This window comes from Sprattus sprattus, assembly GCF_963457725.1.
Source record: "Sprattus sprattus genome assembly, chromosome: 2".
Taxonomy (NCBI): Eukaryota; Metazoa; Chordata; class Actinopteri; order Clupeiformes; family Clupeidae; genus Sprattus; species Sprattus sprattus.
Window position 1 is genome coordinate 33,930,809 of NC_137921.1, and position 20,901 is coordinate 33,951,709.

General features: G+C 42.9%; 1 protein-coding gene across 1 annotated transcript; it reads left to right on the plus strand.

The window, feature by feature from the left end:
* The first annotated feature begins 1,416 nt into the window (after window positions 1–1,416).
* Window positions 1,417–20,845, plus strand: cers1 (ceramide synthase 1). Its single transcript, XM_080832214.1, has 7 exons — window positions 1,417–2,821; window positions 12,066–12,225; window positions 14,221–14,401; window positions 15,637–15,798; window positions 16,638–16,785; window positions 17,677–17,813; window positions 18,378–20,845. The coding sequence occupies exons 1-7, from the start codon at window positions 2,564–2,566 to the stop codon at window positions 18,418–18,420; spliced, it is 1,089 nt and encodes a 362-aa protein (XP_080688340.1). The 5' UTR covers window positions 1,417–2,563; the 3' UTR covers window positions 18,421–20,845.
* The last annotated feature ends 56 nt before the right edge of the window (window positions 20,846–20,901 follow it).

Consider the following 20,901-nt stretch of genomic DNA (forward strand, 5'->3'; position numbering starts at 1 on the left):
TCATCTGTGTACATGTGTAAAATGTGATTGTGTCAGTCAATCTGAGTGGGAGTAAGCTTATGACAGAATCAGAGAAACTTCTCCCAGAAACCTGACCCGACAAGCCTGAACCATAATTCACTACTTCAGGCTTTCCCAGCAGACAGACAGCAATGAAAGGGCACCATGTTTAATCATATTTCTTCCAGTAGTTCCGTAGGAAGTCTGTTTTGTTTGAAATGTGCTAAAAAAAACAGTGCATGGGAGCATACCAAGGATTTTCACCAAATTACAAAATATGTTGCTAAGATGCATTGAGGGTGATCTGAATACATGGTGGCTTTCCAGAAAAGGCATATCATGGCACCATATGTCAATCATGGCAACAACTGTTGGCACCATAATAGGAGCCTCATATCCAAGTTACCTGAAAGCTCAGCCTCAATTAACCATTCGCTTACCTTGGTAAAATGACATACTTCAACAGTCAAAAAGTCTTTAACACGCAAAAGGTGTTAAAGTTAGGATAATAGAAACCTTCAAGCCAGGCAGAAGGATTGGCTCTCCAGGATGTCAAACTGAACTCGGCAGGAAAAGAGGGCTTAGGAAGTATTGAAGAGGTATCTGGTCTTAGCATATGTATGAAAATTGCAGGCCTAACTCAACAACAAAAACAATTGCAAGATTTCAATTGAAATATTATTTAAATTATGTTAAGTAGATCGTGTTAGTTCGTCTGACGTCACAGACAGTGAGCTCGAAAAGAACAACCTAATAAATCAAACGTTTTCAAATGTAACGGATTACAAACGCCTTCTGTGACAGACCGCCTCGGCGACTACATAAACATACAAGTTTAAAATCGTACAATGGGTACAAATACTGATGCTTTTCAAACCTATAACAGCTAATTGAAAGATCCAGTTTTGTAGGCTCATCTCTAATAAGAATTTCCAGTAATATTGTACCATTTCAGACTACGTCTTCCATATTATCTATCAGCATGTAGGCTACCTGTCCAGTAACCTGTAGCCTATTAAAAGGAATACTCATCTATGTAAATTGTTTACCAAGTGATTGTGCAAGGTAGATTTAAGCAGGACAGATTGCCTAAATTGTGTTCTTAATGTTACAATGCCTAGCACCCACTTGTTCAACTTGCCCGTCGTAAAATGATGCTTTATATTGAGGGTATCTTTTCAGACATAGGCCTATTCAGTGCGTCAACAAATCAACAATGTATATGACTTTGCTGTAACAAATAACATGTTAACATTTTACGAAAGCACCCACTGTACCGTCCACACTAGCAAAAGAGGCTCTGTGTCTTTAACGGTTCGGTTTCCCCCCTTTAATCCTCGCAGTTGAAGATAGCGGGCCTTAATTACGTCACGTCACCGCTGCTTTTTTCCTCAAAGCCTCCGCTCTTAACGGTAGTGTGCCTCTCGGATTCGAAAAAGACGTGTCCTTTACGATAAAAACAGTTTATGGGAAATTTGTCACAATACTGAGCACTCCTGTGCTCATCCAACAGCAGCTGAGAGACAAGGCGATTTATCAAGGCGCAGCAGCCAGTCTCTCACCCTGGACACGGTGACCAGACACAGCACTCCTCAAAGCGCTCATCACTGAGGATTACCTAGGATAATATCGAATCAACGTTTCTGTTTAGTGTTAAAGATGTTCCAGGTTTGTAGATTATTTTGGCAGGGACATATATTTTACCAAATGAAACAAGGAAGGTATCTTATATAAGGCGAATAATAGAAAGGAGCGGATAGTCGTTTTGACGTTTGCCTCTCTCAAAGGCTGCATGTGATATCCGAATCCATCATCATCAACGCTAACGGTAACGTTATAGCGGTGTTGAAACGTTATTGAAGATATTGGTCGATAGCTAACTCTTGCATTTGTGTGTTCACTACCTTGACTATCCATCAATTTGGCGAATGTATTGATCTTCAGAGAAAGGTAGCAAAGAAGCTGACAGCTACTTTAACGTGAGCGGCTTCAGACAGCTCGCTTAATACTTAGCTACCAGCTAACGTTAGCTAGCTAATAACGGTGCCAGTTATCGTGGCTCATTGCTGCACTTGAAAACCAGATCCTTCGTTTAATATGCATTTAATTGAGATTGCACCTGTATCAAGCACCCTTCAGTCTAGTATGGTAGTAGAGGGGACGTGGTCCTCGTAGCTGGCCAGTTAGCCAGCTCTCATAGCTAGCTGACCGCGCCACATTCTGAATTTTATATCACCATTATCTGGCTAGCTAGCCGCCACTATCAACCGATACATCTGCGGTCCCAAAATATGCCAGCTAAAGGTTTGGAGGACAACGACATAAGTATACTAACGAAGGCTGAGAGATATCGTTTTTCGAGATGGGTATTTGCTATATTCATGTCTTTATATAGAAATCGAGTATTAGGCTACTTGAGAGGTTAAGCAGCTTAAAGTTTTTTCACGTTATAAGGTTAGCCAAGTAACTGGCCGGGCTTTGCGCACACTGAATACAGCCAGTGAGTTGTTTTTCTCCGTCACCTGAATTTTCTTAGCAAGTCTTTTAGTAGTTACTCAGCACAATGGACGAAGATAACGGAGATGATGGTATGAACGTCGGCGTGGCTGAGGATCCCATGCCTGGTTATGTGGAACTCATCACTAAAGCATATACCGTCATGGACAGTGCCTTGAGGGAGTGTAGCGACTGCGGGCTGTCGCTCTCCAGAAGGACTCTGCTGGACAATGCCTACATTACCTGGACCGAGATGGGGCTGTTCTTTATCTGCGCTGTTATGTGGACGCAGATGCGACGGGGGCTGACCGAATGCCTATTCAAGGTAAACACTTGTCGAGAAGTTTGCATATTGTGTGACTCTGTTCACTCTAGTCAACTAAATATATCTGTCAATATCCTTCATTGAACTGCAACAACAGTCATCATTAGTTGTGGAAGATCCTGTTTCAACCGGAAAGCTCATTCTCTTTCAACATTTACGCGATATTCGCATACCACACAAAATGTTTGACAAGATTTAGGCACAATGGTTGGAGCAGATGAGGAAACTCACAGGCCCTTATCTGTTTTATGACCACCTCAATGTCAGAAGAGAGGCTGTGTGTGCCATCAATTTCCAGCAGTTTCTTGGACTGGCAATGTTCAATGGTTTCAATGAAAGCGAGCGAAGTTATAGGTTATGTATTGGTGCCTCTTACTGTTGTAATTGAAAGGCGAATTCAAAGTAGTAAACTTTTAAAATGTCATGTTTTTTTGTTTTACAGTCTACAGCTTTCTCTACTAATACTTTTCCACTCTACTACTCATCTTTGGTTTCCTTTAGATAACTATAAGAGAAGGGTTCTGACCCTATAAATATTTTAAACTTAAAGGAAGCTTCGGTCTTGGCATCCATGGCATGATGTTTATTAAGGAGCATTTGAGATGGGGCTTCAGGTGAGATGGAGTTACATAGACTGGATTCAATTTAAAGAACAAGTGCCTTTAACTTAAGGCTCCATAAATCTCTTCCCAAATTACATTAGAATGTATCTAGACCAGTCTTCTCTAATGAATGGTGCAGAATTAATGTCAAATAGATAGGTATTTTCAACCAAGAGTTCTACCTCAGTCATACATACTTGTATCTTCATGTATTTTTTAAACAAAGTAACATTAGACCTTTTAGGCAGAAAAGAAGGCAGCTCATCAGTAAGGACTGTAAAAGGGGCAAAATGGTAGCCTACTGCACCCTTGTCAATAAGAGCCCAACTCTTATGATATTCAATTGGATATGGGACTAACATAAGTGTGAAATTCCGAGTCAAGTAACACTTCAAGCCTATAAGGCGGTTGTGTGCTCACAACACCAGCAGTCTCCTTTTGGCTTCACAGAGTAATGTGTCTCTGTCTGAAAGCGCCATGTGTGTGAATGAGAGACGGATATAATGGTTTCACTTCCTGCATAGGCATTGCAGCATGTGGGACATGGAAATAGCCCATGCATGACGTGAGCACACACACACACACACACACACACACACACACACACACAGCGTTCTGTGCTAGCTCAGCACACTGCATCATCATTAATACGGTCAATATCTCACTGATACATGGGCTCTCCAGATGCACTCACAGGGCAGGAAGCAATGCCCTCCCCTAGTAAGATCATTTAGCCGCACTTTATTTTCCTCTTGTAAATTCCTCACTGGCCACCCGTTGAGAAGCTGCAGGAGACTGGAGACCTTACGGTGGTGGTGATGTTTATCTACAAATTTATGTTGCTGAACCCTTTTTTTTGGGACAGCCATCAAATTCAAGAGGCCACCTGACTGAAGAAGTGCTACAAGCTAGAATTCTTATTCAAGGATACAGTCTTGTTCCTTTGCATTCACCCCTACATGTTCTAGTGACTGCGAGCAACAGACGACAAGCAATACTTCTTTGCACCTCAGTAACAATTGCCTGGACGAATGCATGCTAAGTCAGAAAGAGGAAGTGTACTTTCTATTTACACAAAGTCCACTGCATGCTAACAGCCTCAGTGTTGAGCCGTGGGGTCCTGAAGCGGTGGAGTGCTTTGAATCCATGTGATTGCCTGCTGGGCCCCCTGCTGACTTGCCCTTGCCTTTAATCACTGACTTTTAGTCTCCTGTTGCACGGGGCCATCGATGGACACTGTCCCCACGGATTGGAAAACAGGAAAAGGAGAGAAATTTTTCTATAATTGTCGTCCTGCTTTAGCGGTCTCCTCCCTCTCTGCATCTCTGTAAGGCAAGCCAGGGAAAGGCATCTGGCAGTTATTATGGGGAGAGACCCTCCACAGATACCGAGAGGCTGTAGGCCTATTCTTTAGGTTGTCGTCAATATAGTTCCTGTTGACATGGTGATGTATAGCCTACGCTCCCAAACAACCCCACCCATTTGGATTCAGTGCAAGACTACATATTAATTGCCCCAATGCTGAGGTAGTGGTGATGAGACGTGTTCATTTAGAGTGCCGTATGGTAGCCCCCTCCAGAGGAGGTGTTTGAATGGAAGAAATTGGATTACTGTGCCAGCCCCACTTTTCACTTTTTCTCTGCTGAGGATGCCAGCCTGTTGCATTATATATGATGGCCATATGGTTAGTCAAGGAACAGCCTTGGGTAATAAAACAAGAGTTTAGCCTGCTGGCCGCCGTTTTGTACCAGTAAATTGGAGATGATTTAAAGAACTCCTGTTAGTTAGACCAGCTGCAAAAGTTAATTTTTAAACTTTGGCTGAGTAACTGTTTTGTCTCTTGTTAGCAGTGAAGTTAACCGCAAATTCAATCAGTGTTCTATCTGTGTTTTGGTGCATACTGGAGGAAATCCACAGCAGACAATACGTGGTGACGTTCTGTGTCGGATAATACGACTGCCCACATAAACATCGTTAAACGTGGACAAGTTTGATGAATGCCTAACCTCATCATTTACTGAAAAAAAAACATTAATTATTTATATCATGTGTTGTCTCATTAAACAGAGAGAAATAGAGAATCTCATTAAAGAGAGAGAGTCTTGATTAATGTTGCATTGTTTAAAAATAAATAAATAAAATACTATAAGTAAGTGCGTCTCTCAGGCAATTTGGTGGTTCACCACAGATGGGTGAAAAGAGAGATGGGAACTTGTAGAGAGAGGGAGCACTGACTCCGGGTGCCTTGGCGGTTGTAGCTCATGTTTCTGGAGAAGATAAGTGTGCATAATCCCGTGACAAAGTGTTTCCATGTTCATTTGATCTCATTCTGCGAGTCAATTAAGGGGATGGCCGGCATAGTGCTTCCCCTGAGATTAAGGCGCTGGACAGTCGAGCTGGGCTATGTGTATGTATATGTCTGTATGAGAGAGTGTGTGTGTGTATGACTGTGTGTGTGTGGATGTCGATATGTGTGTGTGGATGTGAATATGTGTGTGTATGTGTCTTGATACTCAATATACAGCCGCGGAAAAAATTAAGAGACCACTTCAAAATTATCAGTTTCTCTGGTTTTACTATTTATTAGTATGTGTTAAAGTAAAATGTACATTTTTGTTTTATTCTATAACCTACTGGCAACATTCCTACCAAATTTCAAATAAAAATATTGTCATTTAGATAATTTATTTGCAGAAAAATGACAATTGGTCAAAATAGCAAAAAAGATGCAGTGTCTTCAGATCTCGAATAATGCAAAGAAAACAAGCTCATATTCATTTTTAAAGCTAGCTATTCATTGAGTCCAATTTTCAGCTTTGCCCAACACATGGTCGTCTGATGGTTAGACGGAGACCTGGAGAGGCCTACAAACCACAGAGTCTTGCACCTACTGTGAAATTGGACTCATCAGAGAAGACGAACTTAGAAGAACCTCCAGTCCGCTTTGGTTCAATCCTTATGGTCTTTTACAAACCTCAGCCAGGCAAAGTACAACGTTGTCCCGGAAGAAAAACTTGCTTCCTTTTGCTCTGACAATGTTCCCCAACTCTGAGAAGTGTTTTTTCCAGCAGGGCAATGCTCCATACCACACAGCCAGGCCAGTAAAGGTGTGGATGGAGTACCACCAGATCAGGACCCTGTCATGGCCAGCCCAATTTCGAGACCTGAATCCCATAAAAAACCTCTGAAATGTGATCAAGAGGAAGATGGATGGTCACAAGCCATGAAAAGAAGCCGAGCTGCTTGAATTCTTGCGCCAGGAATAGCATAAAGTCACCCAACGGCAATGTGAAAGACTGGTGGAAAGCATGCCAAGACACATGAAAGTTGTGATTTTAAATCAAGGTTATTCCACCAAATATTGATTTCTGAACTCTTCCTAAGTTAAAGCATTAGTATTGTGTAGTTTAAAAATGAATATGAGCTTGTTTTCTTTGCATTATTCGAGATCTGAAGACACTGCATCTTTTTTGCTATTTTGACCAATTGTCATTTTTCTGCAAATAAATGATCTAAATGACAATATTTTTATTTGAAATTTGGTAGGAATGTTGCCAGTAGGTTATAGAATAAAACAAAAATGTACATTTTACTTTAACACATACTAATAAATAGTAAAACCAGAGAAACTGATAATTTTGAAGTGGTCTCTTAATTTTTTCCGCGGCTGTATATATATTTATTTATATAATATAATGCGAGTCATGGGCAGGAGTACAGGCCTTTCCTCTGCCACCTCTCAACAGTTCCTCTCTCTGTCTTTTAACTGTTAGGAATTAAGGAGGAGGTTGTGGTCTTAAATGACGGTAAATGCCTTTTTATCATTGTGGGCTCTCCTAAGAAACCCCAAAGGTGATGGTGATGTTTGATGGCAGCACTGTGCTCAGCTGTGTCATCTGAAGGAGAGGGATGTCTCAAAAGTTTGACAGTAGGCCCATACATGTGTCAATGTGATCCGGTCAATTTATCGTATCGTTTCTCGGCTACGTCATCACTGGTTGCGTGCGCAATCTCGTGGCAGAAAGAAGCAAGATAACGTTGACGTGGATGAGAAAGCTGTGGAGGAAGGCAACATGAGAGGGAGTTGTTGTGTGATGAACTGCTCTAACAGAGTTGGTAAGATGTTCAGTATACCTAGGAGGAAGCATATACCTTAGCAAGCAGCTAGCATCTTAACGTCAAATAAAATATAGAAAAAGGCTCAACAATGTACAAGGTTACGTTTGGGAATATGTTGAGGGTGTGTGCAAGCATTCATGGCAACAGAATAGGGATCAGTAGGCTAAATAAGTAATAAACAATACATTTAAACTGGGCTTTCTGTATTCATTTGTATTAGGGTAAATGGCTTTCTGCCGCGGATTTGCGCACGCACAGCCTTCAATGTTACAAGAAACCCATGTATTCGCGTGTAGGTGTGAACATTTTTAAGGGAATCGGCTCTTGTCGTTACGTGTCTACATGTGCAAAATGTGATCCGGTTACCTTGCCTCGGGCATGCGCAAAGACCACGGAGATGTGCTCCCACCTGGTTTGTTTACTAACAACATCAACGTGGATCCGCATTGTGCAAAGGCAGTGTAAAAGTTCCCTTCTTTCTATCAGTAGGCTATATAGTTCTTAATATTTTCTTTGAATAACCACTCTCAGACGGAAAGAAAACGAGTCTACGCGTGGATGTGTTTCAACAACGGTAGAAAACTGTGTTTGCTCCGTCTTTTACTGAACTCATAATTGACAGTGGTATTAGTAAAGTTGAGACATGGGTACAGTTGATACACCCGCTGTAACAGTGTTAACCAGTATGTGAGTAGCGTGGGTTTTATTAAACATAGCGTGTGTAATGTGTAGCTATTTCATTCCGTTTGTTAACCTTTCCGGCTGTCTGTATTTACTAACCAGCAGCAGACGTAAAGGAAAGGGAATTAACCCCAAAGTATGTAATCTATTTTGGCAGCGGAGCATTTTACTCCCCTGCCATCTCGGAATAAAATAGCTACACAATACACACGCTATGCTTTAATAAAACTCACGTTTTATGAGACACCAACAGAGGCACAACAGACAAGTCTTACCATTGAAGATTTTTTTGCACGCCGACGTTCGTTCTGAAACTACATCCAACCATCCAGGTTTATCCATGTTGTTGTGGAGAACGAGAGTTGCATCAATCATATTTCATTAAAACTTCACACTCCTTACATTGGACATATCCAACAACCTAATTAGAATCTGCATTGTCTACTAAGCAGAAATATCTCCATACAGTAGATTTCCCTTCGTTTAGTATAATTTTGAACTCTCCAGATGACTGTATTGCCCCCGCTCGTCAAGTGAAAATCCCCGGAAACAATGCTCCTTCTTGGGGAAAGCAAGGGAGAGCTAGCATAACTGTCATTCACATCCAATGGTAAAGCTACCTAGCTAGGTAGCCTAACTGTCGGTATCCATCGTTAACTCGTTAATCGTCAGGCTAATACGCATGTCACTGGCTTTAATTTGAGAATGGCATGTTATTAGTACATTTAATATCAGTACAGTTGATTCATTACTGCTGATGTGTTACTTATATGTTACTAATATGTTACTTATTAGCAGCTAGCTACCTAGCCACTATGTGTTCCAATGTGTTTTCAGTTAGTGATAGCGTCAAGCTAGCTGTAATAGTTCAGTTGAGTTGAGCTCCAGTTAAGACCGTCACTATTCCGTTTGACCTCACGGCATTCGTGTAGCATATAAACAACAAACCGAGTCGATTAGAGGTATAAAAAGTCGTGTAGATAACCTTTATTCACATAAAATATGTTCTGCACATGAGACCATGACTCCCCTGAGATCACTCGCTGTGAGTGAGCCCTGCCTTGGCACTCCCTATAAGAGGCTGGGGTCATCTCCACGCAGGCTGTCACCGCCGTCACATCGGCCTTATTCGACACGCCCTTTTCTGAGCTGAACGATCGGCGAAGACCACCTCTCTCGAAAGGCTCAGACATCGTCGGAAATACGACCGGATCACATTTAGGCGTGTGCTACATGAGGCAATTGTAAGCGCATTCCGAGTTTGTATCGGATCACACACGATCTGATCGGATCACATTGACACATGTATATGGGGCTAGTTAGTATTCCAGATAGTCCTCAGAAAATGTTGGTATTGCTGTCTCCCAGGCACGGGTCAAATGAGCTTTGCACTTTGATGTCTCATGGAATGATGCAAACAAGCTCATTGTGGGGCAAATTCATGCCCAATAGCCCTGATTCAAACCAGTGTTTTTGCTTTGGAAGGTTTGAGTTCCACTCAGTTGCAGCAGTTATTTACCATAGAATCTTTCTCCCCCCACCCGCTCATCCCTGCAGTGAGTCAGTGGTGCATGCTGGGAAGGTGTAGGGGGGCTGTTTTTCGGGTTGGCTGCTTTGTCCTACGCCGGCAGATGTCTCTGGGGAATGGCAAGCTCTACTAGAGGGATCCCCTGACAACACAGCAGATGAAGCCCCTTCGCGCAATTTCATAGCTGAAAGTGAAAGAAAAAATGGAAAGGAAGACACAACTGAGTGGGTTACTTGTGGGCAACAGCTGGTTGGATTGAGGCCTTAGAGATTTTGGCAACAGAAACCTGCCATCCTTAAGCGGTTGCTAAGGATACAGGGGTCTTCTCCTTGACAGAAAAAGGGAACAGAATGGAGATTTTTCCAAGAATCGGTTAAAAGAGAGTTCAGATTCTGTCTGTGAGAATTAGATTTCACAGGTCCCATAGGGTCTCACAAAAACCCTGTCATTGAAGTGAATTTGAGGCAGTCAGTGATTTTAGAACGAAATACTCTGATTTAAGCACTAGATCCCAAATCATCTTTCTCTACAATCAAACATCTTTGCACCTCATCAAAGCCCATCAGGCCATTTCTTATATTGCCATTGTAGGCTGTCGGGCTGTTTGTTTAGTGCAGCACACCATATACATCTACAGAACTGATGTAATACAAGAGATGCAGAGAATCTCCACCAAGCAAGAGACCATGACGGAGCAAAACTCAGAAGGGTGCCCCTCGGCTCGGTTGGGTTTCGGACTGGAGACAGCACCTGTGCCTTCTCCCTGGTGTGGCATGGGTGATGAGTCCCAAACATTGTGGCATGTGGCCAGCCCTGCCTGTGAGCAGACATGCCCAGGCGAGGCGGTGGGGGGCAGGGGAGGGTAGAGTGGTGGACGTACTGCTGACAGCTGGCCCCTATAAATAAATGCGCTGGGGAGGAGCGTGGGGTAGGAAGGTGGATATCCTGCTGCCACTGCCGTTGTTGCCGCTGCTGCACATGACTCACTCCCACGAACGCATGGCATGGTATCCTGCACCAATCAGAGGCCGACTAGCAACCAAGATATGGTCATGTGACATGTGCACGCTCTTTTCCGCTCTTTCTTTGCCTCCTCTCCCTTCAGGCTCCAGGCTGTGTGTGTCGGGGGGGGGGGGGGGGGTCAGGAATCAGGATGTGTGTGTGTGTGTGTGGGGGGGGGGGGTTTAGGTGAAGCTGCCCTGGAATGAAAGTGAATAGTTGCAGATGACCTGGCTCCTTGCCGTTACCGATAAAAGATAAATGATTACGACGCTCACTGGGGTAAATCGCCCTTTCGCGTTTTTATCTTGGGTTACGACAAGCTGTCTTAGGTGACTGTCGCTCGGGCAGCAAGGCAGCGGCAGATACTCTGTCATGTGGAGAGATAAGATTCAGGGATATGTTTCTCAGTTTTGCCCCCGTGCCCTTCATGACCATGAAGCCTGTTTGCTCTCACTCTGACCAGCTCGTACGCCTGTTACTCCCACCCCCCCACCCCACCCCAGGCTTATCTGAGCGTGAGCACTGCGTTTTTGCTAATCAGCTCACACACCCCGCCCGCTTCACCTAACGCCTAACCCGCCTGCTTCTGTGAAAGCACAGGTTACTCCAGGATTCTCTGACAGAGGAAGCACGTCTCAGCTTTTCAACTTCCTCCTTTTATGCTGGCGTAGCACATGAACAGAACTGTGGAGCGACTCCTCATGCATGCTCCCTACTGTGTCCCCTCATGTGTTTTTAAAACAAACTCTTCATAATATAAACACTTGTGCAGTCACAGATGGGCTGAGCAATTGACCCTGAATGAACCCTGTTTGATATGAGAATGTCCCTGGCGGAGTGTGTCTCCCATGTTTGATATGAGAATGTCCCTGGCAAAGTGTGTCTCCCATGTTTGATGTCCCTGGTGGAGTGTGTCTCCCATGCTTGATGTCCCTGGTGGAGTGTGTCTCCCATGCTTGATGTCCCTGGCGGAGTGTGTCTCCCATGCTTGATGTCCCTGGCGGAGTGTGTCTCCCATGCTTGATGTCCCTGGCGGAGTGTGTCTCCCATGCTTGATGTCCCTGGTGGAGTGTGTCTCCCATGCTTGATGTCCCTGGTGGAGTGTGTCTCCCATGTTTGATGTCCCTGGTGGAGTGTGTCTCCCATGTTTGATGTCCCTGGCGGAGTGTGTCTCCCATGTTTGATGTCCCTGGCGGAGTGTGTCTCCCATGTTTGATGTCCCTGGTGGAGTGTGTCTCCCATGTTTGATGTCCCTGGTGGAGTGTGTCTCCCATGTTTGATGTATGTCCTTGTTTCCTTTGTGTCCCTGCAGCCGTTTGCACATAGTTGTTGTCTCCAGCCTAAAGATACTGCCAAGATGCCGGAGAGTGCGTGGAAGCTGGTCTTCTACACCATGTCGTGGTCCTACAGCACCTACCTTCTGTTCTTCACCAACTACACCTTCTTTCACAACCCACCCTCAGTTTTCTACGGTAAGCCAGAGGCGCAGGCCTCTCTGATGGAGACAAAAGGTCTCCGTCTCCTATTACATTCTAAATTGCTGGTGTCGGATGATGTTCAAGCACTGCTTTTACTTGTGGTTTGAAAAGTGCTTTGACAAATGACCACTTATTAATCCTACACGTGTCACAGTTTAGAGTTTCAGCTTTGTATCAAGTTTTAAAATCCCAGTCGCATCCCACAAGTTTTCAGACACACCAGTAGTTTTGATAAAAATGGCACTGCTTAGTTAAATAAATATACAGGAAAGGCTAATATTAAATCAGTATTTTTTTATTCAAACCGTTAAAAGCAACTCACAAACTCTTCAAACACACAAAAAAGGCATAGGAAACTCGGTGACCGTGTAATCTTAACAGAAAGGCGTTGTAAAAACAAAAAGAGTTGTAAAACTTTATATACTGATCTTATCTATTGGTCGGTGAACTCACCTTTGTATGAGTAGGGGCTTAGTGTTCCCCATGAATATAGCATAAATTCATATCAGTTGTAATTTCTAACAAGTTATCTCATGACACGGTATTTAGCAGACCATTGTTGTGGGACAAGACAAGAGAACAAAGAAGTTTGTTTGACAGGCGACAATGCTGAAACCCACATTAGCAGATTTATACAAAGTCCAAAGACACATTAACCTAATTTTATTTGGTGTACTTTTGTTCCATGTATGTATTTGGTGTTCATAATAAGTTTTTTTGTTTTAGTTGAAGTCTGAAACTTTTTGTTGACTTAATGACATGACATTTAGTTTGCTGCTAAACTACTGGGATCTTCCTGGATCACAGATACTGCCAGGTCCAGAGATCAAAAATGTTTATGGTGTTGTGGTGTACCATATTTCAGTCGACTGACCGTAAACAACAGGCAGCACACAACTCTGCATGGATGTCTAAGAACTATGTTAGAACTAAAACCCCAAGACCTATGTCTACCTGGCAAACAATAGGCCTCATGTGTATCTTTCCTGGTTTGGCTTGAGATGCTGCAATTTGTGAATTACTGACGTGTGGTTATGAACTAATTTCTTCACTAACACCAATAAAAATGTATTGACCTAAATTTTAGGTTTTCTATCAACTAATTTCATACCTGCTGCTGTTTTCAGACAGATGTTAACTCTTAGCTCTGGTTTTGTGAAATACTGTAGTGTGTCGATGAGCACTCTCCCTGAATGATCCCTTCAACACGACCAGGAAGCTTTACAGCAAATGCTGAAGGGTTCATTACAAGACTCTCAGAGAACGCTTCCTAGTCTAAAGCCGCCTAATGGCACCAGGCTGACACTGTTGTTATCGTGTTCTCAATGTTTAATGACGAAGGATGGGATCAATATGCATTAAAGGCTGTAGCATCAACAGCAGCAGCAGCAGTAGCAACAGAGGTAGCCGCTCAGCTCAGCTCAGCATGGAAAGTTCTTCAAACCTCCAGGTTAATGTGTCCCCTGGGGAAGCTCCATAAATACTGCATCCCATCCTATCAAGCTGAGCCTCCATATCCCGTGAAAACTGCCTGTTAGACTCTAATGACGGCTCCGACTGAGATGCCAATGGTGCATCAGCCGCACACAAATTCCTTTCCTGAGGAGCTAGGCTGGTTAGTGCTTTTGACTCAAGCTAATGGACGTGGATGAATGTGTCTGTTAGAGTGTGTCTTTGTTAGGAACTGTGTGTGTGTGTGTGTGTGTGTGTGTGTGTGCACATCGGTGCATATGCTGATGATTCAGGGGCGACAGTGGTACAGCAGGTAGAGAACTCATTTAGTTCAGAAGGTTGCTAGTTCGATTCCCTGACGAAGTTTCCTTGAGCAAGACACTGAACCCCTTATTGCTCCTGATGTGCAGTGTGCCATCAGGGTAAATGTAAAATGTGTAGACATCCTTGTAAGTCGCTTTGGATAAAAGCGTCTGCTAAATGACTAAATGTAAATGTAATGTAAATGATTTATTTGAATGTAATGATTTATGACAGACTGGAAGAGTGGCATGTCAGTGCCCACAGACATCGCCATCGCGTATCTGATCCAGGGCAGCTTCTACGGGCACTCCATATACGCCACCGTCACCATGGACGCCTGGAGGAAAGACTCCCCCGTCATGGTGGTCCATCATGTGATCACTCTGGCTCTCATTACATTCTCCTATGCCTTCAGGTGAGACATGTGGGCAGAGGCGGTGAACGTCAAGGGCGGACTGGCAACAAAAAGCAGCTTGGGAATTTGATGTCAAGTGGCTCTTAATGGATAGACCGAATTCAAACTAACACGTGTTTATTGATTGACGTATCATTCATTGATTTGTATCGTTTGTGTAAGAATAATATGTGAATCGATGAAACTCCTTTTTCAAAAGTTTTCCTTCCCATGTTTGTGGCCCAGGTTGACCTGTTTGTTAAAATGCATTAAACAGACATCATTTGGACTGTCTGACATTAGCATCAAACTTTCTGCTGTCTTCTCTAAATTCAGAATGATGAGTCAAACGTTAGGCAAACACATGTGGTGTATTGTGCATCATACTTTCCATTTGTTTTATTTATTTTAATGCAACAGTAAATCATTTGAATTAACTATTCAAACCTGATCAAATGCATTGATAAATTGTGCTCTAATGTACTTGTCACACAGTAAACTTCAATAGGTCACCTCTGATTGGATCTGTGCTGGTTAATGTTCCTTCTTCCTCTATCATTCATTCTCAAAATTAGCTGATGAGGACATTACCAGTCTATTCCCCTTAGTTCATAAAAGGGATAGTTTTTCAATGTAACTTGTAAATAGTTTATCTTACCAATTTACAGTCCAACAAAGCTGATTACATGTGTTTTTCCAAGTTGGAGCACACAAATTTAATTTAATTTTCTTCACTTCTGCAATGGAAAGCTTAAGAAAAACCTTCTGTTCTTTTAATTTAGCTAGTTCACAGCACCTTCCATGACGGCTCCTTTACTGCACTGCCCGCTACGGGTTTCCTTTTTCTTACCATGTTTCAGTAACGAACCGGCCTGGAAACTTTGCAGTCATGGTTCAGGAGTGATGGCAAAACCCCTCACTGCTATGACCGGTTGCACCAGCCGTGTCGTTGCAGCTGAGACCGCCTATTGAATATTTGTTAAGGCTATATAATGTCTAAGGGGTTGGGAAAGGGAAAGAAAAACAAACAAAAAACTGGGGGAAATTCCTGAACTTCCCAACAGCCAGTCCGCACCTGGTGAGTGTTCATCAGGCAGTAACCGAAACTGCATGTACAGTATGGTCCTTTTTAAGATGAGAGAAGATAAGAGAAACTTTCATTTATTTTAACTTTCTATCCCCGTAGGGAAATTGACATGTGATGTAGGTTATCCCTTGGATAGACTGGAACATAACACGTTGTTTTCCCACCTCAGATATCACAACATTGGGGTACTGGTGCTCTTCCTACACGACATCAACGACATTCAGCTGGAGTTCACCAAACTCAATGTCTATTTCAAGACCCGGGGTGGGAGCTACCACCTGATCAACGACATCCTCTCCAACATGGGCTCTGTAAGCTTCAGCATAACCTGGTGAGGCTTAGCTGGCAGACCAGACCACACACACACACACACACACACACACACACACACACACACACACACACACACACATATCGTTGCTGACTTGTTGTGTACCTCTGTTTGTGCCAGTAGATGACTTATTTATTCACAGACTAAACAGCAGCTTGGTAACTGTTGGCCCTCATTGAATAGATGTTCACCGCCGATTCTTGTGCGCAACAAAGAAGGGCAAGCTATTTTGATTACAAGAGCACATTCATTTGGTAATTTCATAACGTGCACAGAGCTAAGCGCCTTCAACACATTTGGGTCCATTTGATCAAAACGGTAGGTTTTCACGTCAGTTGTTTTGAGGAATGTTATCTGCATGTTAGCGGCATCTTGGTTTTCAACGTTTGGCAGGTTCATCTTCATCTATTCTCTTCCCAGTTTGACAGCATAACATTAACCACTGAGTTACTAAATTGACCGATCATTTAACTCAACAAAATAAGATCCAAATGGCTACATGGACTACTCAGTTGGTCACATTTAGCTCTATGTGGCGAATGCTGATCAAAAGACACAAATTCAACGACACATGACAAGTTCCCTGTCCAGCAAAGGCTTCCCGCTACTCCAGCATCCTATGAGAGCTAAACAATTCCTCTGGACTTCCCCTGTTATGTTGTACCATTTGTACCACTGTCATTATGCTACATGCGTGAAGCACAGCTTGTTACCCTTTCAAATTAAGCGTGTGAGAGTGTGTGTGTGAGAGAGAGAGAGAGAGAGAGAGAGAGAGTTGGTCATGATCCCTTACACAAGCAAGTGAGATTGAGAGTGTTTCCCTCTGTTCTCTGTGGCAGGTTTTGGTTCCGTCTGTACTGGTTCCCCCTTAAGGTTCTGTACGCCTCCTGCGTGTCCAGCCTTCAGTTGGTGCCCAACATCCCCTTCTACTTCTTCTTCAACGCTCTGCTGCTCGCCCTGCTCCTCATGAACGTCTACTGGTTCCTGGTAAGACGCCGTAACTCCCTGCTCTCCACTGGTCAGAGCTGCCTGAGGCTTACATGCATTCGAGTCAAGGGTTCAGGCACTTTCCAGCTCTCTCGCTCTTTCTCTCAAACTCTATCTTTAACTCGTTCTTTGTCTGAGTCCATCTCTTCTTTGAGACATACTCCATCTCTGTCTAATTCGTGCCTTCTTTCTCCCTCTCTTGATGTGTCTGCTTTAATCTGTGCTGTTTGTCAGGTGCACTGGCTCAATTGTAGCTTGAGATTGTACAGGAATGTTCACGTAGCCGTGTCTCCATACTTGCCGTTCATCTTTAATCAATGCCATTTTAATGAGTTTCCATGAGTGCTGTTCATGAATGTTGTGTGTGATTCCTCTCCCGCGTGCATGTCGGCAGCGTCCCCTAAAGTAAGCAGCAGATTCCCACATTCCGGATTCAGAGACGTACGTCGGTGAGGAGGAGTGTGTGGGTGTGGCGAGGGGTTCCGGGAGGGTCCGGGGAGAGGTTCTGGTTCTGGTGCGGGCCGGTGCGAGTGGTGTGGGATTAGAGGCAATGGTGTGGGGGTTCTGAGGTGTTGGGAATTGGTGCATTTTTTTGTTTGTTTGTTTTTATTTGTATTGGTTTGTATTTCTCTCCTTTGTTTGGGTTGTAGTGCGGTTGTACACCATTTGAAGGTCCATGTTCTCTTCTGATCTTCTCGTTGTCTCTCTAAATTGATGCCTCTCTTGGTATATGATATATATCTTTCTCTCTCTGAAACAGTCCAGTCTTGCACTGACTTATCTTTTTCTCGTTTCTTGCCCATCTCTCTATTTCTTTCACTCTCCCTCCTTCTCTCTCTTTCTTTCTTTCTCTCTCTTTCACTCTCTCTCTTTTTTTCTCTCTCTTTGCAGTTCATCGTGCTGTTTGTGGTGAAGGTGTTGACAGGTCAGATGACGGAAGTGAAAGACACGCGGGAGTATGAGGAAGAGGAGGCTGGAAAGCTGAAGAAGCAGAACGCTGATGCTGGCCATCAGAACAACAAGGAAGGGTTAGTATGCATGTTAGTATGCTATTAGCATGTATATAGTTGCACTTACACATACAGATACGCTCCCACAAGGAAGCCCCAGATAATTGTGTGATACACCCACACAGAAACATGACAACCCCCCCCCCCCCCCCCCCCAAACACACACACACACACACACACACACATATATACACACAAACACTCACTTCACACTAACTTCACACAGATGCAGGTAGTACTATTTGCACATCTGTACACTATCACACCACTGATCACGCAGTGTGCCTTCTCAGCAGCTATAGCAGGGCTACATTCGGACGTGGGACGATGATGAGTTGGAGTTTGAGGGGGTGGGAGGGTGGTGGCAATCTCCCACTGTCAGTAACACAATCTCAGGGCAATAAGATACCGTCCGCTTTGTGTAACAGGCAGATAGGATCAAAGAGCTTATTTAGATGTGATTACTAGGCATGCTATGAGCCTCCCCTTATCTGCTAACCTTGAGGCGAAGTGATATCCCTTGGAATTATTGTGCATCTGCTGATCACCTGGTTTTTGTCCCCCCCCCCTCTCCCACCACAGGAAACACATGCAGAATGGGATCACCAAGGAGAAGCATCTATAAGGGCCTCTCTAGCACCACCTCCTGGCACATACCTAGAAATACAATTAAACTAGATCTACATTGACTTGTGCTCCAAGTTGCTAGATGGTTTTGCAGAAAAAAAAACACGTTTAGACATTGAAATGTTTTGAGTTACACTATTCTATTATTGTTTTTTTTTTATTATAGCACTGTGAATGTTATTTCAGGTGACTTATGTCTTACACCTTTTTTTCCTCCAAAAGTAATGTATAAGTTCTGTGAAGTTCCTCTTGCTTGGTGGGTGTTTATAGAAATAGTGTAATCTCTTTCACCATGCTGTAACAGCGGAAGAGACCTCTGTTTCTTAACCTCAACGTGTAAAACATCCCTCGACAGTGCAGGGACATATAGCATTCACAGTAACACTGGTGAATTGTGCTTTGTCGAGACCCGACCATATTTAGAATTAATCTTCTTGTAAGAGCCGGTGGCTTTTAATGTTTTGATAGTTGATTTTCATTTTAATTCCAGGAGTGACGGCTGTATAAAGGGAAACATTGGTTTATTTGTATCCTGTCTCTGAGAGAGAAAGAGAGAGAGAGAAAGGGGACAATGAGAGAGTGCATGTTTAAACGCTGGTTTTAATTTGCTGCAGACATGCACTTATGATCCATATCATTGCATTGGTGACTCCAGACCAAATGGACTTTACCCAGCCTGACCTGTTGTTCTTGCGCGAGCCACAGCTTTGTAGTAATGGTGTGCTTGAATGTGAAAAAAAATACATGATTTTAAGGGAATTAATTTTGTTTTCACTTTTTTGGTGTGGATAAATAGGGATTGATAATGTTGCTTGCATTCCTGTCTCGGGAAAATGTGGCGTCACATTTTTCTGTTTTTATAGCATCTGTTGTTGCACTGAAATGAAGGCATACAAGCTGACCACTGATTACGTATGATCGTGACATAGCAGGAATTGATTGAATGGGTTGCATAATCTATTCCAAAAGAAAATTGGATGTTTCTTATTTTTTTCTTTGAAAAACCGTGAATAACAGAAACCAATTGACATGACTAGCCCTTGAATTTTGTGTAAATCCTGAGGCAAATACAAATATATATGCACATATGGTATTCTGGAAATGCATGATATTGGAATGGCTCCAAATATGTTATGAAGTAGACCTATGACAAAAGTTAAATGAAAACTATTTAAATGTACCTAATCGACATGCAACGTCGCTCTCAAGAGCAGAGACCACAGTCATACATACAAAGAAAATCTACTTGCCTACATACTGTTATGAATGTTTTCATGAGTTATAATGTGTGTGTTTGCAACATGCTGAGACCAAGTGCTGTCATTTTGATCAAATCCATGCTACTGTTTATCTCTCGTCTTGATGGACAGCATGCTTGTGCTGGAACAGGCCACAGATGCCAGTAGAGAAAGGAGTCCAACATCCATGGACGTGTCTTCCATTCTCCAGACTAGCCTCTCCACTAGTCTGCGGGGGAAACTAGCTTTCCAATTTTTGTCAGGACATTGTTATGATCTGAGTCGCTGCTGTTTTTAATTCCCTCTCTCTGAGAACACTGTTTGTAGATGTCTTGTCCTTATCCTGTTGTATGCATTGGTTAACTGTTTGTACAGATGAGGTGCCCTTTGTCTACCACGGTACTGTCCACAGGGTGCACTTTCGCTGGTCTCTGCCCGTCTCCTCGCGGACTGTCATACAAACACACCACAAGGGAGAGCTAAACAGTCTTGCAGTGTGCAATTGACAATATTGCATCAATTTTAATAGTAAATTATCAGTCGATTTTGAAAGAAATTGGGTTGTAGAATTTTTTATTTTTTTGCAGATTTAATTTTCTTGCATTGGAGCACGAAATCATCCAGGTTTGGGTTAAAAATGTGGACCTGACTTTGCTTGCAAAGTCTGATTCTATGCATTTTCTTTGGTGGTGTAGTATGTATCTTTCGAGAATGTGCCAAATATGAACTTGTGAACCACTGAGAAGTGTTATGACAGTAACCTGGGAAGAAACAAGGAGATTGGGGCTGCCCCATAGGTGTTTCTTACAAATTGCACTGTAATTTATTACTATTATTTGTATTGTTCATTAGGAAATAGGGAAGATACTAGGGGATTTTTATGAACTTGTTTCATAAGACTTGGATCAAATTAAGTATTCAATATTGTGTTTTAACTTTTTTTTTTTTTTCTTGGACCAGTCACTTGTACTGGAGGATCCAGTTTTGCCCTTTTCCCCCGTAACATCACGATCTGACCACTTTCTAAAATTTGACCACTTGGGTATGACAGGTACTTTCTCTTTTGTAATGAAACAGTTTTAATAATTCCATGGAACCAGTGTTATTGTATTGTTTTCCCATTCAATTAAAAACGTCTGAGGAAAAAAAATGAAAGTTCTTTGGTTCTCATTTGTATTTCAACAGATGTCCTTTATTTTTATATCATTCATCCCTGTTGTAAAAATGTTTGGTGATATCAA